This window comes from Argopecten irradians, chromosome 6 (assembly GCF_041381155.1).
Source record: "Argopecten irradians isolate NY chromosome 6, Ai_NY, whole genome shotgun sequence".
Taxonomy (NCBI): Eukaryota; Metazoa; Mollusca; class Bivalvia; order Pectinida; family Pectinidae; genus Argopecten; species Argopecten irradians.
In genome coordinates, this window is record NC_091139.1 from 27,138,630 (window position 1) to 27,159,675 (window position 21,046).

Here is a 21,046-nt window from a genome sequence, read left to right on the forward strand (position 1 = left end):
AAATTAAGGTTTATCGCTCTATTGCACAAATTACAATTTTGAACTTCGATATATCGACATATGGATATAATCTATACATTGTTTGCGATTAAAAAAAATCTATGTCGACACCTGAATGTTACAAAAACTGCCCAGTCTATCATACCGGCGTATGCGTGGGGACATGATTGAGGTGTTCAAAATGATTTCTGGATTATATGATAAAGACTGCTGTAACTGTATAAGGTTATGGTCAGATGTGGTCCCCAAACATAGTGCTAGAGGAAATTAAAAAAAAAACTCTACCCCCTACATTCAACATCAACATTGAGGAAAAACTATTTTACTGAATCTTTTATATCATCATCTAATATAAACTGTTTTAAAAATAATTTAGAAAAATTCTGGGAAAACCAAGACCTACTCTATAATTATAGAGCAGAGTTGTCATTATGAACTGTGTTAACAATATAAACATGAACACCTTGAAATTATCAACATGGAAATCGAACATTTCTTAAAAACTTAACTAACGAAACTTTATAGATTATTACCTGCAATGCTACATGTACATTATATATCATGTATGTATTTATTGTATGATTATGAGTCCAGTGTAGAGGACCTCAATCCTGTACTGGAAAAAAATAAACTTAACTTTAAAAACAAAGTTTTGACACTTCATAATAAAGCTATGACAAGACATCCGGCCACTGATATACATCTTATCTTACATGATTACAATTAATCGATCTTATCAATTAGAAACATATTTTTAGAAACATAGCAATGCCAGCGGCGCAATGTATTGGATTCTATAAATGTGTAAATTATCTATGACAATATTTGTCTGATTATAACTTGTGGTTGTCAACGCGAGGACTGCTCTTCACAGCTGACGTCCTATTATGAGTCTTAAAAGCCCTCTACCTTTCCGAGACAAAAAAAAATCTTAAAATAAAAATAGCATAAGAAAATTTATATCGGGCTAAGATGAGGTTACAACACCAAACAAATGCAGTAGTTCCAGCATAATCTATGTTAACAGTGACGAATCATTTCGCTGTTTTGCCGTTTGGAGCAGTGATTGTTAACTAACGCTCGGTGGTTAGGATGACGACGGGAAATTAAAATAAAATGTATTTAATCAACTTATAAAGGTGAGGATAAATGTTCTATTGCCGTTAGCTAATAAAGCTAATAATTTTTTCCACTCCACAAAATTATCAATCTCATTTTTATACATTCACATTTTTAAAGATGCTCCACCGCCGACAAATGGTATTTTATCACTATCAAAAACAAGAGAAGACGATTTAGTATTTTTCTTCAGTCACAAAAGTTACTTACTTTACTCCATTACCACTACTGGAAAGGTTGAGCTTCTATTTTTTTCAAGTATAAAATATGAAAAATAATTAATTGCATCCCGAAAAAATTCCGTGGCACTATATCCTATATGGAATGAAGTACTTATTGCGCATGCACTAAAGGCAAAATAAATTATTTTATATTATTTTTTGTGTTAATTAGACATATATATACACGATTAAACACCAATTATTGTTCAAATATTGAATATCATTTATTCTCTGTCGGCGGTGGAGTATCTTTAAAAATCAAAAACGTTTCTGGAAAGTAGTGTGGCATGTAAAGGTCAACTGGTCAGCTGGTCATCGTCGCATGTATATCTGATTTATGAGATGTCCGCAATCTTATCATTATCCGGTATATAATAAAAAAAAACTGCAATCGTATATCGATGGCTTATATAAGAAATTGTTATATTAAAAATTCTTGAAAAAGTCAAATTTTTTCTAATATTCATTATTCACACACACACACACACACACACACACACACACACACGCGCGCGCGCACGCGCAGCGCACACGCACACGGGTGCACATGCACATGCGTGCACGCGCACGCGCACGCACACACACGCACACGCACACACACACGCACACACACACACACACACACACACACACACACGTTCCAGTTTCAATGGATGTGATATGCCAAAAACATATATACATGACATATGTTTCTGGATATACATGCAAACATGTAATCATTGAAACTTAATTACACGGGTATATGTGATTATAATGTCTTTGATGTTGTGCAATAATGTCACGCCTTAGTTCTTCATTACAGCCCGTGGGACAACTAAAAGACATCATTTAACATACAAACACGTTGTCAACTTTTGTAGTTAGTTCGAACTTGTTCTGATATAATCTTTAAAGTGTTTATATCCTAGCGAGGTTACGTCATATTGCTTTTATATTACATCTACAATACAATGGGATATACGTTCCTAAACAACAACAAAGGCGAAAGTGTCGCGATCTACCTGCGGGCCCCACGGACTTCTAATGCATAGTTTTGAATGACTCAATCCCGTTGCTTGACCGGTGGTCAGTCTAGATCTGTTATAAGCTGTTATCGATTTGTTACGATGTCTGCAAAAGCATTCACTGGTAACAAATACGTCAATACGATTGGCTAATTGGCGTGGTAATATTTTATGTGCGTGACGTAACAGCGTGTATATCCACCCAGACTAGCTGTTTACATTCGACAACACGTACACTGGACACACCCGACATTACCACCACTGTCACCATGTCATACAGCAGCAGGTAAGGCATTCTTATATTTATATTGTTGCACGTGCATCTACGAAAAAACAACAAACAAAAAAAAATATTCTCTTTTACTAGTTCATACGTATACATTGCGTAAAATCAATTATACAGGTGTACCATTCAGCTGTTGAGACCATAGCCATGGTACATGTATATGTGACCAGAACAGTCTGGGACTGGCAGATGTCGTCTACACATGTATCTGCTATATTATGTCTTAGTCTGGCGTTTGGATGAATTTGACATAATTTTGAAAAAAAAACCCACATATTTTCTTGAACTACATGTATACTAGTTCATGTGCACCATCAATTGTACAGGTATACATAATAATAAGAATATTAATGCACATTGTATATGTACATCTGCTAAAATACAGGTGTTAGGGTGAATATGAGCTATCCATGTAGTGCAAGCTATGTTATAATTAAAACTATATATATATTACATATTAAATATATCTAATAACACATCTGACGGTGTATTAGTTACTGCTGTAGCGGAAAAGATATCGCCTTCTGATTGACTTTATGTCTCTTCCGCTACAACAGTAGCTAACAGTGCATATGTCGATGTATATGAACACTTGCAAAAATTACTTCAATTTGTATATACGTTTTCACACACGTCGTGCATGGGTCAATCTGTCATCTACGGACTTAAAATTGACGAACCTCTGCTGTACTAAGTGCTCGTAATAAAAAAACAGATTGTCAGTAAAATTAATTGTAACACCTGATTCAATATAAATATCAGAATGAGTCATAAACAGCCTTTGGACGCTTACATATGTTTTCATTATAACAATTGACATCTAGAATCATTCGAAATTTTACTATATCGAAGGCAGGGAATATTGGCCTGTTGTAGAAAGTCGATAATTTATATATTATAGTATTATAGTATTGTTTTCATACTAAATCCGACTTTCTGATTGGTAGGTTCTTTTTCTTCATATACTATGAAGAAAAACTCCGAGAATGGCGCGAAAACCCGACGTTATCATGACGTCACAATAGAGACGTCGACGTTGCGTATTTATTTAGAAAAAATAATCTTTTGGGAAATCAATGGTATCGTACGTTTAAACGTATTTTTTGGTATCAAGTAGTCTGAAAAATTAAATATAAGCATTGATGTAACTATTTATTAACTTCATTGGGTTATGAAATAAATTTTGTTTGCAAACTTTTGTGAGAATCCGATACGCTAGAATTTGCAAACAAAATTTCTTTCATACCCCGATGAAGATAAAAAATAGTGACATCAATGCTTAAAATAAATAGTTTTTTTTTGTTGTTTTACTTTTCTTTGGCTTTTTTGGCTGCACTACAGGTACATGTACATATGTAGGGCGTTAGCATTGAACCTATAGCCACCAATGCATGATCGTAAAAGACGAAAAGAATTTTGTACATGGTCTTTCCTCTTCTTCCTAATTGGCTGTCTTCTTTTTCCTACTGTCTCCCTTCTTCTGGTATTGAACGCTCGCGCCTGGAAGTTTCTATGTTCTGTCTCTTGGTCTAGTCACATTATAGTCAGTTTCGATTCTGTTCCTGCTTAGCTCTAAGCAAAAAGGTATGGTAACTGAAGACATATTTTGGATTCTCTGTTCGGAGTGTGTGGCAGCATATGTTTAAAAAATGATTACAAAATGGACACATTTTTTCAATATCACAAGGAGACACAATACGAGCATACCGCAGTCTGCACACCTTCTCTAACCACACAATACATAGAATACATAGGAAGCCACCCTAAAATGGTCATAGCTGTGTAATATCGGACATAACGAACGGTTCCTTTGGTGTCATTTAGATGTGAGAGGTCCTGCTGCAATGTCATAGGCTGAGGAGAACATTCAAAATTAACTTTTATAGTTGGTCAATAAAATTGCAGCAAGGCTTACAGCGTATGCAAATAAAAAATATAGCACTCTGGATTTCATCATTTGTAAAATTTAAATGACGATGATGATTCAGTATCATCTTTAAATTTACGTTGTTCCATATTCTAATCTGTCAGAGTTACTTCCCTTCTTTTATGAAGGGAAGTAACTCTGATGACGGAGTGAAACGAATGGAGCCCATATGATATATATCATAATGCCGTTTTCATTAGGCCAAAACATGTATGTTTAGGGTTACATTGGCAAAAAAAAAAAAATAGGATCGGTAGGTCGGGACTTTTTTAGTGTCTTTCACTCTAAAAGAATTGCCGGAACCAGAGTATGAGTTCCCGACTTTCATTTTTTTTTTTTCGTAGGAAAAAAAGATCGGGTCGGTCGAGTAACCCTAAATAGACATTTTTGATTGGCCTTATCACATACATGTACCTGACACCTACTGACATCTGTATTCATATTGTACGATGTGCATGCAATGTCGTGTACATGTATACAATTAGATGGGACAAGGTTAGTGGAATAAGCTGTTTCTGATCAGTACATTATCGATTGAATGGCTACATGTAATTAACAATGATTTGTGTTTGTATTAACAGAGATTACTACGCCGACAATTCGTCCACTGATGAAGAGGACAACAGTAGGTCACGTGCAGGAAGTCACGTGATAAAGAATCGTGGGTTGCACGGCTGGACACAATGGCGTTGCAATCTGAACGATCAGCTAATCGACGTCATGGCTACTCGACGGAGCTTACTGCGCGAACAGTCCAAAAATCCTAACCTCCTCATTAATGGTCGCTACCTCGAGAGCATATCGGAACCGGAAATACTAATGGAGAGGTAAGATAGATGGTTTAAAGCCATGTCGTAATCTTCAGCACCACGGGCACACGCATTTGAAAAGTTGTTTTAAAATCGCGACATTTCGGAGAAATTTCCGGCAATCTTAAGAAATATACGAAGATTGCCAAAATGTCTTGAAAAGACGATAAGTATCGTATGTGCGCCTCACATGTACATATTCGCAGCGAAATAAAGAAACGATCGTCTTTTGAACGGCGGTTCGAAATAATGATAATAAATGGAGTGTCAATTTGAAGAATTGATACCTTCGTTTCGATAAAATCGGAATTCGACAACAGTCATAATTACACATCTATCACAACCTTTTTATACACAACAATTATATCTGTTTCAGACGTTTGTCCGAGTTTGTGCTGGGCCGAGCTGTCGAAGACAAGCGTGAGGACGGAGACCGTCTGATGTTACATCCAGAGGCTTTTATCAGTTTTGGAATTCCCCGAGCACGTCTTCAAGGATCCGACACCCATCGTCGGAGTCAATCTTCCGGACGGACCACACCATCAGATAACACGTTCGAGTCCAGACCGCGTCGCTATGTCACGTACAGTGACGAGTACCTGTTGCATAGCTAATTTCACACATAACTCATTTGAATGACGCCTGCTAACGAATATACTGCATTGACGCACGTGGAACAATATAGTGGATTGAAAGTTTTTGGCGATTTACTGGATTAAGAATTGACGCTTTTTGGCGATTGTACTGGATCGACGCCTGCTGACGGTTTTACTGGATTAGCGCCATTGGGCGATATTTGTATTGCAATCTTCAGAAGATGATTTGTCGGTGTATCGCGACGATTACTTATCTTTTTCAGACGCTTTTAAATACTTTATATTAAAATCACCAAGGGAGGTAATTTCGGATTGTATGCCCCTTTCGGCAAATTTCATCCACATGTAAGATATTTCTTTTCTTAGCGAAATTTATTTCTGATTGATAAAGAATGTTTATGATCAATACTTTTTTAAACGATTTTGAGCACCTTCATGCTCTCAAAATATTTCAAAAAATACCCGTACTGAATGTAGGTTTCGGAACCTACATCCTCGTTCCCAGGTGGACTCATTGTCACATACTACGCACTATCATCGCTTACTACTACGTCATAGTACTAGTGCGTCTACACCTGGGACCGAGGATGCGAAAGCTGGAGATAAGCAGAGACTTGTTTTTCATAGTTTGTATTCCTTTTGAGTGACGTAAGGAAGTGGGTCACTTTGCAGACAAAATGTTGATCATTTGGAAAACTCACTTTTGGTACAAAATACGAGCTCATAGCTGTGTAATATCGGACATAACGAACGGTTCCTTTGGTGTCATTTAGATGTGAGAGGTCCTGCTGTGCACAATGTCATAGGCTGAGGAGAACATTCAAAATTAACTTTTATAGTTGGTCAATAAAATTGCAGCAAGGCTTACAGCGTATGCAAATAAAAAATATAGCACTCTGGATTTCATCATTTGTAAAATCTAAATGACGATGATGATTCAGTATCATCTTTAAATTTACGTTGTTCCATATTCTAATCTGTCAGAGTTACTTCCCTTCGTCAGAGTTACTTCCCTTCTTTTCACCCAGTTAGTATGAAGGGAAGTAACTCTGATGACGGAGTGAAACGAATGGAGCCCATATGATATATATCATAATGCCGTTTTCATTAGGCCAAAACATGTATGTTTAGGGTTACAGTGGCAAAAAAATAGGATCGGTAGGTCGGGACTTTTTTAGTGTCTTTCACTCTAAAAGAATGGCCGAAACCAGAGTATGAGATCCCGACTTTCATTTTTTTTTTTCGTAGGAAAAAAAGATCGGGTCGGTCGAGTAACCCTAAATAGACATTTTTGATTGGCCTTATCACATACATGTACCTGACACCTACTGACATCTGTATTCATATTGTACGATGTGCATGCAATGTCGTGTACATGTATACAATTAGATGGGACAAGGTTAGTAGAATAAGCTGTTTCTGATCAGTACATTATCGATTGAATGGCTACATGTAATTAACAATGATTTGTGTTTGTATTGACAGAGATTACTACGCCGACAATTCGTCCACTGATGAAGAGGACAACAGTAGGTCACGTGCAGGAAGTCACGTGATAAAGAATCGTGGGTTGCACGGCTGGACACAATGGCGTTGCAATCTGAACGATCAGCTAATCGACGTCATGGCTACTCGACGGAGCTTACTGCGCGAACAGTCCAAAAATCCTAACCTCCTCATTAATGGTCGCTACCTCGAGAGCATATCGGAACCGGAAATACTAATGGAGAGGTAAGATAGATGGTTTAAATCCATGTCGTAATCTTCAGCACCACGGGCACACGCATTTGAAAAGTTGTTTTAAAATCGCGACATTTCGGAGAAATTTCCGGCAATCTTAAGAAATATACGAAGATTGCCAAAAATGTCTTGAAAAGACTATAAGTATCGTATGTGCGCCTCACATGTACATATTCGCAGCGAAATAAAGACACGATCCTCTTTTGAACGGCGATTCGAAATAATGATAATAAATGGAGTGTCAATTTGAAGAATTGATACCTTCGTTTCGATAAAATCGGAATTCGACAACAGTCATAATTACACATATATCACAACCTTTTTATATACCCGATATGTTACACAACAGTTATACACAACAATTATATCTGTTTCAGACGTTTGTCCGAGTTTGTGCTGGGCCGAGCTGTCGAAGACAAGCGTGAGGACGGAGACCGTCTGATGTTGCATCCAGAGGCTTTTATCAGTTTTGGAATTCCCCGAGCCCGTCTTCAAGGATCCGACACCCATCGTCGGAGTCAATCTTCCGGACGGACCACACCATCAGATAACACGTTCGAGTCCAGACCGCGTCGCTATGTCACGTACAGTGACGAGTACCTGTTGCATAGCTAATTTCACACATAACTCATTTGAATGACGCCTGCTAACGAATATACTGCATTGACGCACGTGGAACAATATAGTGGATTGAAAGTTTTTGGCGAGTTACTGGATTAAGAATTGACCCTTTTTGGCGATTGTACTGGATCGACGCCTGCTGACGGTTTTACTGGATTAGCGCCATTGGGCGATATTTGTATTGCAATCTTCAGAAGATGATTTGTCGGTGTATCGCGACGATTACTTATCTTTTTCAGACGCTTTTAAATACTTTATATTAAAATCACCAAGGGAGGTAATTTCGGATTGTATGCCCCTTTCGGCAAATTTCATCCACATGTAAGATATTTCTTTTCTTATCGAAATTTATTTCTGATTGATAAAGAATGTTTATGATCAATACTTTTTTAAACAATTTTGAGCACCTTCATGCTCTCAAAATATTTCAAAAAATACCCGTACTGAATGTAGGTTTCGGAACCTACATCCTGGTTCCCAGGTGGACTCATTGTCACATACTACGCACTATCATCGCTTACTACTACGTCATAGTGCGTCTACACCTGGGACCGAGGATGCGAAAGCTGGAGATAAGCAGAGACTTGTTTTTCATATAGTTTGTCCTTTTGAGTGACGTAAGGAAATGGGTCACTTTGCAGACAAAATGTTGATCATTTGGAAAACTCACTTTTGGTACAAAATACGAGCTCAAAGAAAGAACGATAACGTCATCGAGAAAAACGTTGCAAGAAAAACGACATCATAGAAATAGTCGATATTACGAAAAGAATAATTTACGGAATTTTAAAAAGTCCCATGCCGAGATATCGGTGATACGTACATGTGTATGATATATATATATATAGGCCTATGCGACTGTCTCTGTCAGGGGAGATTAAACCCTGTTAGTATAAAGTTTTTGTATATAAATTGATTTATATATGTTCCATTGTTTTGTTATTGTTTAAATTTTTCATTTTTTTGTATTGATGTGTTAATTACTTCTGTGAGAAAATATTTCGATGTTTCAATAAAAACATAATAATTATTTCGCTTTGATTTCATTTTCTCAATGTAATACAATCAGGTAGTAATATGGAATGAACCATCTGAAAGAAATGGCAATCTAATTAAAATTAGACTTGTAATTCCGCTCCCACTACAATACTCTACGTTACGCTAATTGAAGCGTAACGTAGAGTATCGTAGTGGGAGTGAAATTACAAGTCTAATTTTAATTAGATTGAAAGAAATAGCAACATATCTGAAAATTTTCGATAATCTTCGGAAATGTAATTTCTCCTAGATATGTTGCGATCGATCTTAGCTGATTCAAGGACCCTCTTTCAGAAGCAAAATTTAAAGGTTTATACAATATAAGAAAATACATCAACGGCCTAAGATGACGTTACAACACCGAAACAAATGCAAGATTTCCTGAGTAATATATGATAACTGACGGCGGGAATCATAAGACGACCCGCGTTATGAAAATTAACATTTTAGTTCTTTAAATATAAATTTTTCATAAGATGATGATGAGCGTAGTATCAACGATAAGTTAATAACTTTTGCGACTCTACGAAATTATCGATCTCGTTTTACATTCCCATATAAAAATCGAAAGCCGTTGATTTAAAGAGGTACTTTGAACGTTCCCGATTTGTGAACATGGGGAAACAATGGTCTTTACATGTTTAATTAACCTTTGGTTATAGTCTAAGGATATAAAACAATACATTTGCATTATAATGATAAAGATATGGTTTCCTTTTGTGAGTATTGGGGATTAATAAACCAATCGAAGCGACCGAGGGGAGATAAATCATGTGTAGGATGGCTCTCAGCTATTTTATACGAGTTGTCTCCCGTGGACTAAAGACTAACGATTAGGCTTCAAGATCAGTTCAATTCACGCCTTTTTTATTTACCCGATCAAAAGTGGCTAAAGATATTTAAAAATTTGACTAAAAGTCCATTAAAGAAACTTTTATAACTGAAAATATATTTTTCACTTTGGATGGATCTAATATGATTCCAATGTATAATTAATTTAACAGCATTCCTTCTCATTTTCAATGAAGTTGTTATTATTGATTCATAAATATTGACGATATCTTTAAAAAATCAACAAAACATAAATATTACAGTCAACGTGGAGATTTGATCGAGAGAAGTTTTGGCTTAGTCAGATTTTAAATTGTTCAATGTGTTTCTATTTTTGAGCTCTGCATCTACATAATTATAGTGAATTATTTATTGGTAAAATTTCGCACAGATTCAAGCGAAATTCCACGTTGCAAATTATTCTTCTATTGCAGCATTTGAATGGTTCCTATTTAAATTGAAAAAAAAAACAGAAAGAAAAGGATAAAAAGAGCGCAAAATGCTTATATAAATTCTATTGAGACACTGTTTATTAAAATATTGATAAGTATAAAATGAAACATTACACTGATGTCAAAATTGGCAATAGCTAGCTATCATATATGTAATCGCTTTGGATTGATATAAATGGAAATTTATGTGCATATTGACAATTTGGAAAAAATAACTAATGAAGGGAGGTAACTCTTGAACACTTATAGTAATTTTCAGACAAGTCAGTATCGCACAAATAAAAAAAAAGACAATGTCCTGTCAACATCTTGACTACAACAATTTATTACTGTAATTCAAACTATCTTCGTGTGCAATTTAGATTTCGTGGGTCAGAAGGAATCACAAAAATAATGACCGCGAAAAAAGGTGTGTCAACTATAGGCACAGGTAGAACCCAAGTCGCGAAATACAATCGTCGCGAAATAAAGTGATAAGCATGAGGTCGCGAAATCAATTCTCCATGAAAAATAAGTTACTGTATAGAAAAGAGTGCTCTACCTTTCTTGTTGTGGGTTTGTTGCTTTAATTAGCATGATTTAACAAAGCAGATTTGTAAACGCATTATATTTTTTGAGTGAATTTCATTCTTGACACAAGGTTTACCATTACAATGCGTTTAAAATATTTTAAAGGTTTTAGAATGTAATGCCAAAGGCACTTGCTTTTAAAAAGTTGTAAATATTTATCTATTATGGCCTGGTTGAGAGGGCACTATTGCCTCATAGAATTGTCGAGGGATGGAATAGTGCCCGAGCCGAACTAGGCCATAATGGGTTTAGTACATCACCCAGACATGAGATCGTTTTTCATGTCATCGTAATAGAAGCACGTCAATGCAAGCGATACCTCGCAACGCTATCTTTATTTCCACACCACGTTGTTACATTAAAAGTACAACATATCAATTTCCGCAGAAATATGGGATTCTATAAAAACGGGATTCAGCTTCATGAAATTAAAAGTAGAACAATGTAGAACATTAGTGAACTGCCTTCTGTAGAAAAACAACATTGCTTCCATCCCCGCACACAACGGCCTGTCCGCCATCTTGACGTCTTGGTCGAAGCGCAACGTTAATGACGTCATGTTATGGTGACGTCACAATACATTCACGTTCAATTTCGCGCCACTTCAATAGTGCCCGCTTGCCCGTGCACTATTCTTCAATAGTGCCCGCTTGCCCGGGCACTATTCTTCAATAGTGCCCGCTTGCCCGGGCACTATTGCAAATAGTATCCATGTGTGTAGCCAATCAGAATCCAGTATTCTGTCACGTGATGTACTAAGATGTTATATGGATCGATTTGAATAATTACTAAAGCCCTCTGATCATTTTCTTTCCATCAACTTGGTTTAATGCAATCTTCTATGGATACAATGATCATAGCTTTCACTCTGTCAATAAAATGAACCACTGATGAATGAACCGGCTCCCTGCATGTATACAAAAAGCCTGTATTTTAGTTATAAGCTTAGTCTTTATATATTTTACTTATCTTAGCACCAATATCAATTATTATACACAAATAAATGTATTAATTTACGTGATTCAATCTGAACACCTAGTACGTTTGAAAATGTTCTCCGAATAATACATGTAGACCTCCAACTATTTCTCAAGTCCCTGTGTTTTACATCCGATTATCCACACCTGCTATGTTTGTTTGAAGATGATTAAGTTAATGTTGAACAATAGTATTGTGTGTACACATTCCGATATAAGCAGGTTCCTGTGTTGTCAGTTCCGAACAAATTCGCGCCTGTGCTCTAGTAGTATAAGGTATACACTGTGCGACTTTCCGGCTTATTGTAAGTAAATATTGAAACAGACTATAGCCTACCTTTGGCCTAGTGTGTATATGGGGTGCAGAGATTTTCGGCGGAAACTAGCGTCTGCTCGTAAAAGGCTTACGGAGTACGTCGGAATCGGAGGGATGTACCCGTGGTCCAAATAGTGGTTACAAGGACCCAAAATGGATATCAAAGTTTTTGTGATTTTCTTGATTCCTTTAGCGGGATGGATTGTCACGCCTTCGAACGGCCAAGGTAAGGAAAAGTTGTCAACTTGTCGTCGACATGCTAAAACACCTGTTGAAAAGCTCACCCAAGTGATTTAAAGATTAGCCGTTCATTGCAGCTTATTCATGCACATTGAATACTGTCAGCTGATCAGGTTTTAAAAATAGAATGATTACAATATTTACAATATTTGCAAACACCTGACAGTCTCCGGAATAGGACAGTTAACGTAACCTTTTCGAACCTGTTGATTAGTTTTGCACAGGTGAGCGACATTATGTCATCATAGGCGATTAATATCTGTTGTATCAGGTTAAATAATGATCCGGATTAGATAGGAACTTTACACAACCTTAACACAACATGTTAACTTTATAAATAAATATGTACACGTACATTAATTACCGTTTTTCTCTACATTTAATAAAATTGAAATAAATTTGTCAGCAATTTTTAATAAAATAATTGACAAACACATGGTGATGTTAAATATCAAATTCATCTTAAAAACGAAGGAATTCGACTTTTACAACTTGAGCGTTGACCTAATAAGATTTTTATCTGAGATATTTGAGCAAGGTTTATTATTTGGCCGCTGTTCATATAAAAGGTCCTTTCCCTATACTGTATATAATATGGGCAGGAGGACGGCTTCTAAACGGCAGACAAATTTACATTGAAGTATTGTATGTTTTACCTGTAAATATTGTAGCCAGACGGTTGAAGAAAGTCAGCTCTCTAGTATGACTAGGTGGAATTTATAACCTTAAGAAGGTGCATTTTTAGATCACATTTATAAGATACAAGATCTTTGGTTCCGAAAAACCTATAAGATTCCAGACACACATTTTGATTCATTTTAAATCAAGGATTTTTCTTCAGCTCAAGTTTTCTCCTTGATCTTAATGACATGGAAAGCTTTCTGCATCATTAGTAATTCACAGTGTAGAAAGTTCAGAAGTCAAGGTCATTTGTCTGTTGCTCGAATTCTACAAAATGTAGCTTCAAACATGTATATTCAACTATACTTTTTCTAAACCTTACAAAAAAAAAAAAAATTCCAAAAAAAACTTAAAGGTGATTTAGTCTATATGTCAATGTACCATTTCCTCATCTTTAACATATATATACTGGTAGGCCATTCAAAAGGTCAAGGTCAATTTTGGATTCATGGGTCAGATGGTTTTCCAGCTGGTGGCTTTTATTCACCATAAGACTTGACATATCATTAATTGATCATAATTGATAGAATGTAAAAATTAACATTCCATAATCAGATATGTTTGAAACACTGATAATATGTTAGAGGCCTCAATATTTTAATTTTATGCGACATACAAAAGTTTGCTGAAGAAGCATGTTTTTGGTAATGTCTGCTGCTGCAAAGTGAATCTGACAACCTGTCTATAATTGAATTTAAGGAAACATCCCAAAGTTAAATGAAAATGTCTGTTTTTAATCGTCCGAAATGTCTGGCCATCTGACACTGGGAATTCCAAGAATTGTTAGCTTCATTTGGAAAGTTTACATTGCAACACTGTTGGATTTTATTTAAACTTCAGGTACATTGATGTCTCCAGAAGTTTGTGCTAAATGTATATATGTTTGCTTAGAAGCATCTACATGAGCTTGTGTATTTGTAGAGAACTCATCTAAGCTCATATTCCTGGATGGAATTATTGAGTGATAGATTGGTTTGTTCGGCACCTGTTTAGGACTGTTAAACGGGGAGAATTATTTCTTGTCAGGTCTATACGATAGCTATAGACCGCTGGATCTGTAAATGTATGTCATTGTTTAGCTCTGAAAATCATAACTGAAAAAGGTAGAAGCAGCAAATATATCATGACGATAGTTGTAAAAACACCTATTTTATGAAGCTATGTCAGATATCAACAAAATCTTTATCTATATATGTACATATCTTATCGTTACATATGTTACTCGAAGTGTCATTCAAGTGATAAATACTAGGTATATACATATTACTGCCATATCAGCATCAAATTCATGTAGACAGCACTTATCTTATGCGTACATCCCTAAATAACATACCTCAATCCACTCCGCACATGATTATGCAATGATAATAAAGATTTGATAAATTGTACTTCATTTACGAATTGTGTTATTGTTAATGCCTACTTCTTTGTAGTAATTATGTTTTGAATTCTCTCTATGTATACCCCCCAAACATTTAATTCTGAACACACCAAATGCCTTAATAGATTTGACAGCACTTGACCCCACAGGAAATGTTGAATAATGGATTTCTATACTTTTAATGTTATAATAAGTTGAGTGAAGGTTTTATAGACAGGTAAAAGCGGGTGTGGAATTTAATGTTCACTATATTTAAATACCAAACCAATTTTTATTACAGAAAAGATATACAAAATGATTATTTTTAGTCCAGGGTATTGACCTTACCTCCATGTCACATACTAGTTTGGTACATATTATTACAAGCGAAGGTCATTTACTTATATGGTTAATTTCTATAAATGTATTCACTGATGTTTTTTCCTTGATAACACATTTTACACCCAAACAGGATACAAATATTTGCCATGACCAAAATCTTTGCTATTTTGCCACAATGATTGAATCACATTATATTTGGTCATTCTAATGGAAAGTACCACCAAGAACCATATTTGCATACAGTATTTATGATACTTTAGTAACTATTTTCAGGAGACATACCCCCATGTAGTCAGCTACTTTAGACTCCATACACATTTTGATTTCCCTTCCTCAAAATTCTCTTTACTTATAATATTCCCCCTAGGGGATGTACTAAGGGGAATTTGGTGTGTCTATTTTACTAGTATACATATGTTGTAGTAACATTAAACCTGTAGTGATCAGTTTGTCTGATATGTGTAATACACAGTGTTTAAAAGAATACAAAAAAGGATCATAATTAAATGGTTTAAAGAAGATAAAAGACTTTTAAGATTCTCTGGATTATAGGATATTGACAGCTGGCATAGTATATAGGACCAGGATGTAAAGCTCAGTGGAAGGAATGGTGGGGGGGGAATAGTAACAGAGCCTGGGGTTGCATTAACAATTTCCTGGTACTAATTGTGATGTATACACCAAGATTAGCATGAGATGATCATGACTGAGGAGTGTTACATTGGGGCCTGGGGCTGGGGAGCTATCTGGTGGAGGTGTTAGTGATCTGTTGGTGGGTGGGAGTCATGGAGGGGGTCTGGATATAGGGATGATGTTGTGTTGGGAGAGGAGGGCAGAGGGTGGAGATCTGTACAGGTCATGTATGGTGCTGTGTGGGTAGGGAGGCAAAGGGCGGGATGTGTAGGGGTAACATTGTATGGGGAGGTGGAGGGTAAGGGGGTGGGATAGGGTGTGTTTTGTGGGGAGAGCAAACAGATGGGGTCTTTATGTTAGGGCCAGGGAAAGGGTGGGGTTCTGTAGGATGTTTGGTGATCAAGGGGGACAGCATAGGATGGGTGTTTTTATGTGGGGGAAGGGGACAAAGGGTTGGGTTCTGGTAGGGGTCATATTGTGGGGAGGGCAAGGGGGTTGGGGTCTGTATAGGACTTATGTCTTGTTGGAAATGGGCAAATAAGAGTAGGACATCAAAAGAACTGAGATAACTTACCTACACAATATTCATGAAAAAACCCCTTATGTTTTGAAGAGGAGTTTTAAGAAGGTTAGAAGTACTGTTAAGGCAATGGCCATTTGGAGACTAGTCAGACTACAGATGATGGGGCCAGTGGCCTCTGTCTGAGTGGTACCCTAACATTTATCATCCCCCACTGTTTTCCCACTAGACACCCTGTACCACCTACAGATCTGACCAATTGTCTTAATACACCGCTAAAGACACATTTAGACTCTTTCCAATAGGAAATTTAAGGGGTAAATGTCTTCACCAGGGGTCACTAATGAATTATATATACTGTTGGTAGGGGATGTCAAAATCTGGGATAACACAGAGCATGAATACATAAATAGTGCATTGAAATGGGAGCTGTCAGAGAACTGAATAGAGTTTTAGGTATTAAAGACAAAAAGAAAAACTACTATTTCTTTATTTTAACATTTTTAGCTGCACTAAAAGTCTAATACTTGCATCTTTTGTCATTATGAACAATTATGTATCTGGTGAAATATACAAATTGAATTCCATTCGTTCATGTAGCTGAATCAAAACATTTTATCAACATCATTATACTGTTTTATACTTTTTTGGATCCCTGTTGTATACAACATATAACACAATACAAATAGCACTGTAAATCAAGAAGAGGGGGGAGGGTTGCTTATTTAGGATAAAAATGTAGTTTTCCTTTAGCAAGAAACTGTTAAAATATGTGTTTTCATCAAGTGTTTCTATATCGTTTTTGTTCTTTATAAATATATTTTTCTTCCGCAAGACCAATTTATATATTTTTCAGTATTTTCATATATCCCGCGGTATATGGTACACCTTTCCATTACTAGACTAATATAACAGTATACTGCATATGATTGTTACTATCACAATTGGGATATAAAACAGTTTAAAGATATTCAGACACACAGAGGTTGTCACCATTGTCAAATGTCACTGTGACCTTGAACACACACACAGACAGCTGATAATTAGAAGCTAAATTTGAGAATTAGTCTCCATCTGTCTGTTAATGTTGGAGACTGTAAAACGATCCTATATTTATCTAAACTGTATTACTAGGTACAGGATCAAGAATCCTATACATACTTATTTATATGACTACCCAGTCCCCGTACAGAGAAATGGTCCCCTTCTTACTGCCTCGATTAGTGAAAATAGTAACACATAAATGGGTTAACAACAGAATTGTTAAAGATGATCCACTGCCGACCAATGGTATTTTTTCTCAATCAAAAACTTGAGAAGACAAATTAGTATTGATCTTCATTTACAAAAGTAACTTTCTTTACACCAAACCACTATTGAAAAGTTAGAGCTTTTTGTTTTACTTCAAGATAAAAAATATTAAAAACAATTATTTGCGTCCCAAAAAAATTCTGAGGCACTATGTTCTGCTTCAAATGGAGTACTGATTGCGCATGCATCAAAAGCAAAATCCTTGGTTTTGTGATCCAGATTGAGAGAAAGGATTATAAAACTGAGAATTATCAATAACATTTGGTTTTATCATTTAGATGATAAATGTAATACATCTGATTCTAGAAAAAGCCTCAAACTAAGGGGAGATAATCTTGCATTTAAACTTATTTGAGATGTTTGGGGTATCTGAGAAATTAATTTGATAAATATAATTGAAATATAATTGTAAATATTTCATTTGAAAAAAGAACGAGAAATGACACTTTTCACACAAAAATGAGGAAGTGAGTAAGGTAAAATTCATTTATACAGGTTGTGTTGAGATGATTGCTATCAATGATCGATCGGTTTTAATGTTGATTAATGATAAATTGTGATTTTTCTGATCGAATCCCAACACTATGTATACAGGTTTTTTTACAAAGACACAGCCTCAATACGGAAAACAATGATTTATAAAATATCAATAGGATAAATATTCAAAAAGAATTGTATACTATTCTTATGAGAGATATATATTAATTTCTTCACCATAGTAAGTATGTAGCATGTGTGTATAATAAAAAGTTGTAATGAACTGACTTGACCTTCGCTCTGATTTATCAGCCTCCATTTTTGACATTTCCACCATCACTATTCACCCTCAGTTGATACACTGCATCAACAAATATTTGAGGTCGTACTATCACAAAATTTGAGGTCAATACGACAGAGTTTAAGGTCATTGTGGTTAAAAGCTTATAAGGGCATTGTGACAATTAGACATTATGAGCCGATTGTCGTAGAGTGTCATATAGGTGCTCAACCCTACCAAGTTTTTATAAAGATCAGGCTTGTTTTAATCTCCTAACAAGAATTAGACATTAGTGTTGTTTGTGTTTATAGTATAGCCTGAATTGGTCAGTTGTGACCATTCACTTGTATAGACTGACCAGTCCTTTTGATGTTCTAAGTGGGACTTGAACTTGTTAATGATAAAGGCCCTAGCCCAGTGTAGAAACATCCTTTGTATAATCAACATGTAAACATTACACTACAGTAGGTATATATGTATGGGTACCACCCTACGGGAGTCGCCTTAAGTATCTAGCTCTTGGCTACCCTCCGGCAGTAATAGAGTATACCCATAAGTTTCCTGAACCCTTGGATAAATGTCTTTCTTACATTTGACATTAGTACGATATGTGTGGGTAGCTCCTTCTTATAGCTTTTTGCTACTTTCCATTATAGCGACATGGTTTTGGCCCATACTTGTAAACCCTGTAACTCAATCTTGAAGCAAAACAATGAGAGTTTAGAAGGCGACAATTTTTCGTCTTACATTAATTTCTACCTCTGTTGCTAACATGGAGGTCTCATTTACTACATACTGCTGATTCTCCACCAATGTTTTACCTGGAGTTCTCTGACTTCCATCAAGAACAAACATTTTTGCTGTATGAGTCTTTGTCTGTAGTAATCCATCTCCGTTAGAAGACTCAGTGTACTTTTGGGTCCTTTAAGTCAATCATGAAACCACTGCTACCCATTATCGCTGATGCCACCCATGTAAAGCTATTACAGTGTAGACTGCTTTTATCATTTACCTAGTATAGCTGTACATTTCAAGCTCATCTTCTGCACTTGCATCTCTCTTTTAATACAGACTTGATCCTTTATGTGTGCCTGTGTTTTAAAATAATGTTAAAACACAGCTTTGTAATTATTAATTAAGTATAAAGTAGTTTATAATTATCCCCCTTACATGACTTAGGTTTCTTCTGAAGGCTAGACTAAACGATCATCACTCTCGTTTCAAACTTAGGGGAGATAATCTACTGTTGAAAAGGGAATTGTAAAGCATGTAAGCACATGCATCTGAAACTAAGGGGAGATAATTAGTATTGTCAACATAGCAAGCAGTCAAGGGGAGACAATTTAATATTGTCACAGGGAACAGCAGATAATCAGCACACATTCCAAACTATGAAAGTGTAATCTAGCATTGATAATAATGAGCACCAAAGAAAAGAAAGCACATTTGAAATTTACTGAGGGGAAATAATCAAGTATCAACCAATATTGGAATGAGCTGGGAAGTAAAATTTAAACAATGATTATATCTAATACATTCTGTGATATTTGGGAGGCAAAGCAGCCTTGAACAGTAGAACAGTTGCCAAAAGTTATGAGCTGTGAGGTTAATATAATATGTTCTGGTCCAGCAAACTATAAAATGTTAAGTTATGACACCTGGAAATAGCTTCCTCTTATTAGATCAACTTAATCAGTATATATAGAGCAGAATGTACTCCCTAGTGCCTAAGGGGACCCTGGGTTTTATCTCTAACACATGTCATGCAGAGTGGCCAGTTTCTGTGATGTGAAAATTCTGGGAAGAGGGCATCATTTGTATAGAGTTGATGGATAGAGAGGTCTACTATCATGAAGAGGTGTAACAAAAGTGGAGAAGCTCACAGAGGTGGCTTTGAAGTATTCATTATAATGGTCCGTGGATGTATGGTGGATGTATGGCCTCTATGTATATCACCCTTGTGTTATATACTAGGATATAGAAAGTAGAAACTGTAGCTGCAGTGTCATGACTTTATAATGTATATAAATTGTTACAAACTTAAATACCAAAACTGAATTCCTATACATGTAGAGATTTCATCATAGCATTTGGTCACTAACAGATTTTTATCTAACGTTAAAGCATTGTGCGTAAAGATTCTTAACATATACTGCAAACCAACTAATTTTTGGGAGTAATTAAATTTCTAGAAACAGTACAGTCTAGATCATTTCATCAGATTACTGTGAAAAAGTAAGTCATGCAGAGATTAATTAGCCAACACAAAAATAATTTGGCTATGGGTACTTGTCCTGTACTTGGTTCCACTAAGAATTTATAAAGTTGGATTTTATTTACTGCACAATTATTGTAATGCTATTACCTTATACCTAAGACATCTATACATCTGAATTTCATCTTTGTATCTGTTACCATGGAAACTACATTATCGTTATGTTCTTATGTTAAAACCAGAAAGGTGGTTTTCATAGAATCTGTTGTTTCCATGTAGTACAAAGAATCCTTTGACGGCCATTAACTTTAACATGGTAAATCCATTTTACTGATGAACATTTAACGAGACCGGAATTCTCTTCCTAATTTTCAAAAACGGAATACACGCATGTTTTAAGTGCATTTCAAATAAAGTCAGACTTGGATGGATTTGTGCGAGGAAGCACTGCCATAGTTCTTAAGATATATTCCTGGAGAA

General features: G+C 35.8%; 3 protein-coding genes across 3 annotated transcripts in view; all 3 read left to right on the top strand.

The window, feature by feature from the left end:
* The first annotated feature begins 1,976 nt into the window (after positions 1 to 1,976).
* Positions 1,977 to 6,683, top strand: LOC138325490 (uncharacterized). Its single transcript, XM_069271182.1, has 3 exons — positions 1,977 to 2,630; positions 5,139 to 5,384; positions 5,743 to 6,683. Exons 1-3 carry the CDS (start codon positions 2,614 to 2,616, stop codon positions 5,978 to 5,980), a joined length of 501 nt encoding a protein of 166 aa, XP_069127283.1. The 5' UTR covers positions 1,977 to 2,613; the 3' UTR covers positions 5,981 to 6,683.
* Positions 6,684 to 7,409: 726 nt separating this feature from the next.
* On the top strand, positions 7,410 to 9,353 carry LOC138325491 (uncharacterized). The gene is made up of 2 exons (XM_069271184.1): positions 7,410 to 7,693; positions 8,080 to 9,353. The coding sequence occupies exons 1-2, from the start codon at positions 7,425 to 7,427 to the stop codon at positions 8,315 to 8,317; spliced, it is 507 nt and encodes a 168-aa protein (XP_069127285.1). The 5' UTR covers positions 7,410 to 7,424; the 3' UTR covers positions 8,318 to 9,353.
* Positions 9,354 to 12,489: 3,136 nt separating this feature from the next.
* The window catches only part of LOC138326422 (laminin subunit alpha-2-like), a 117,024-nt gene continuing 108,467 nt past the window's right edge, over positions 12,490 to 21,046 (top strand). The window contains exon 1 of the mRNA XM_069272531.1: positions 12,490 to 12,733. Coding sequence (XP_069128632.1) covers positions 12,661 to 12,733 — 73 coding nt within the window. The 5' untranslated portion in view covers positions 12,490 to 12,660. The remainder of the gene's footprint in view (positions 12,734 to 21,046) is intronic.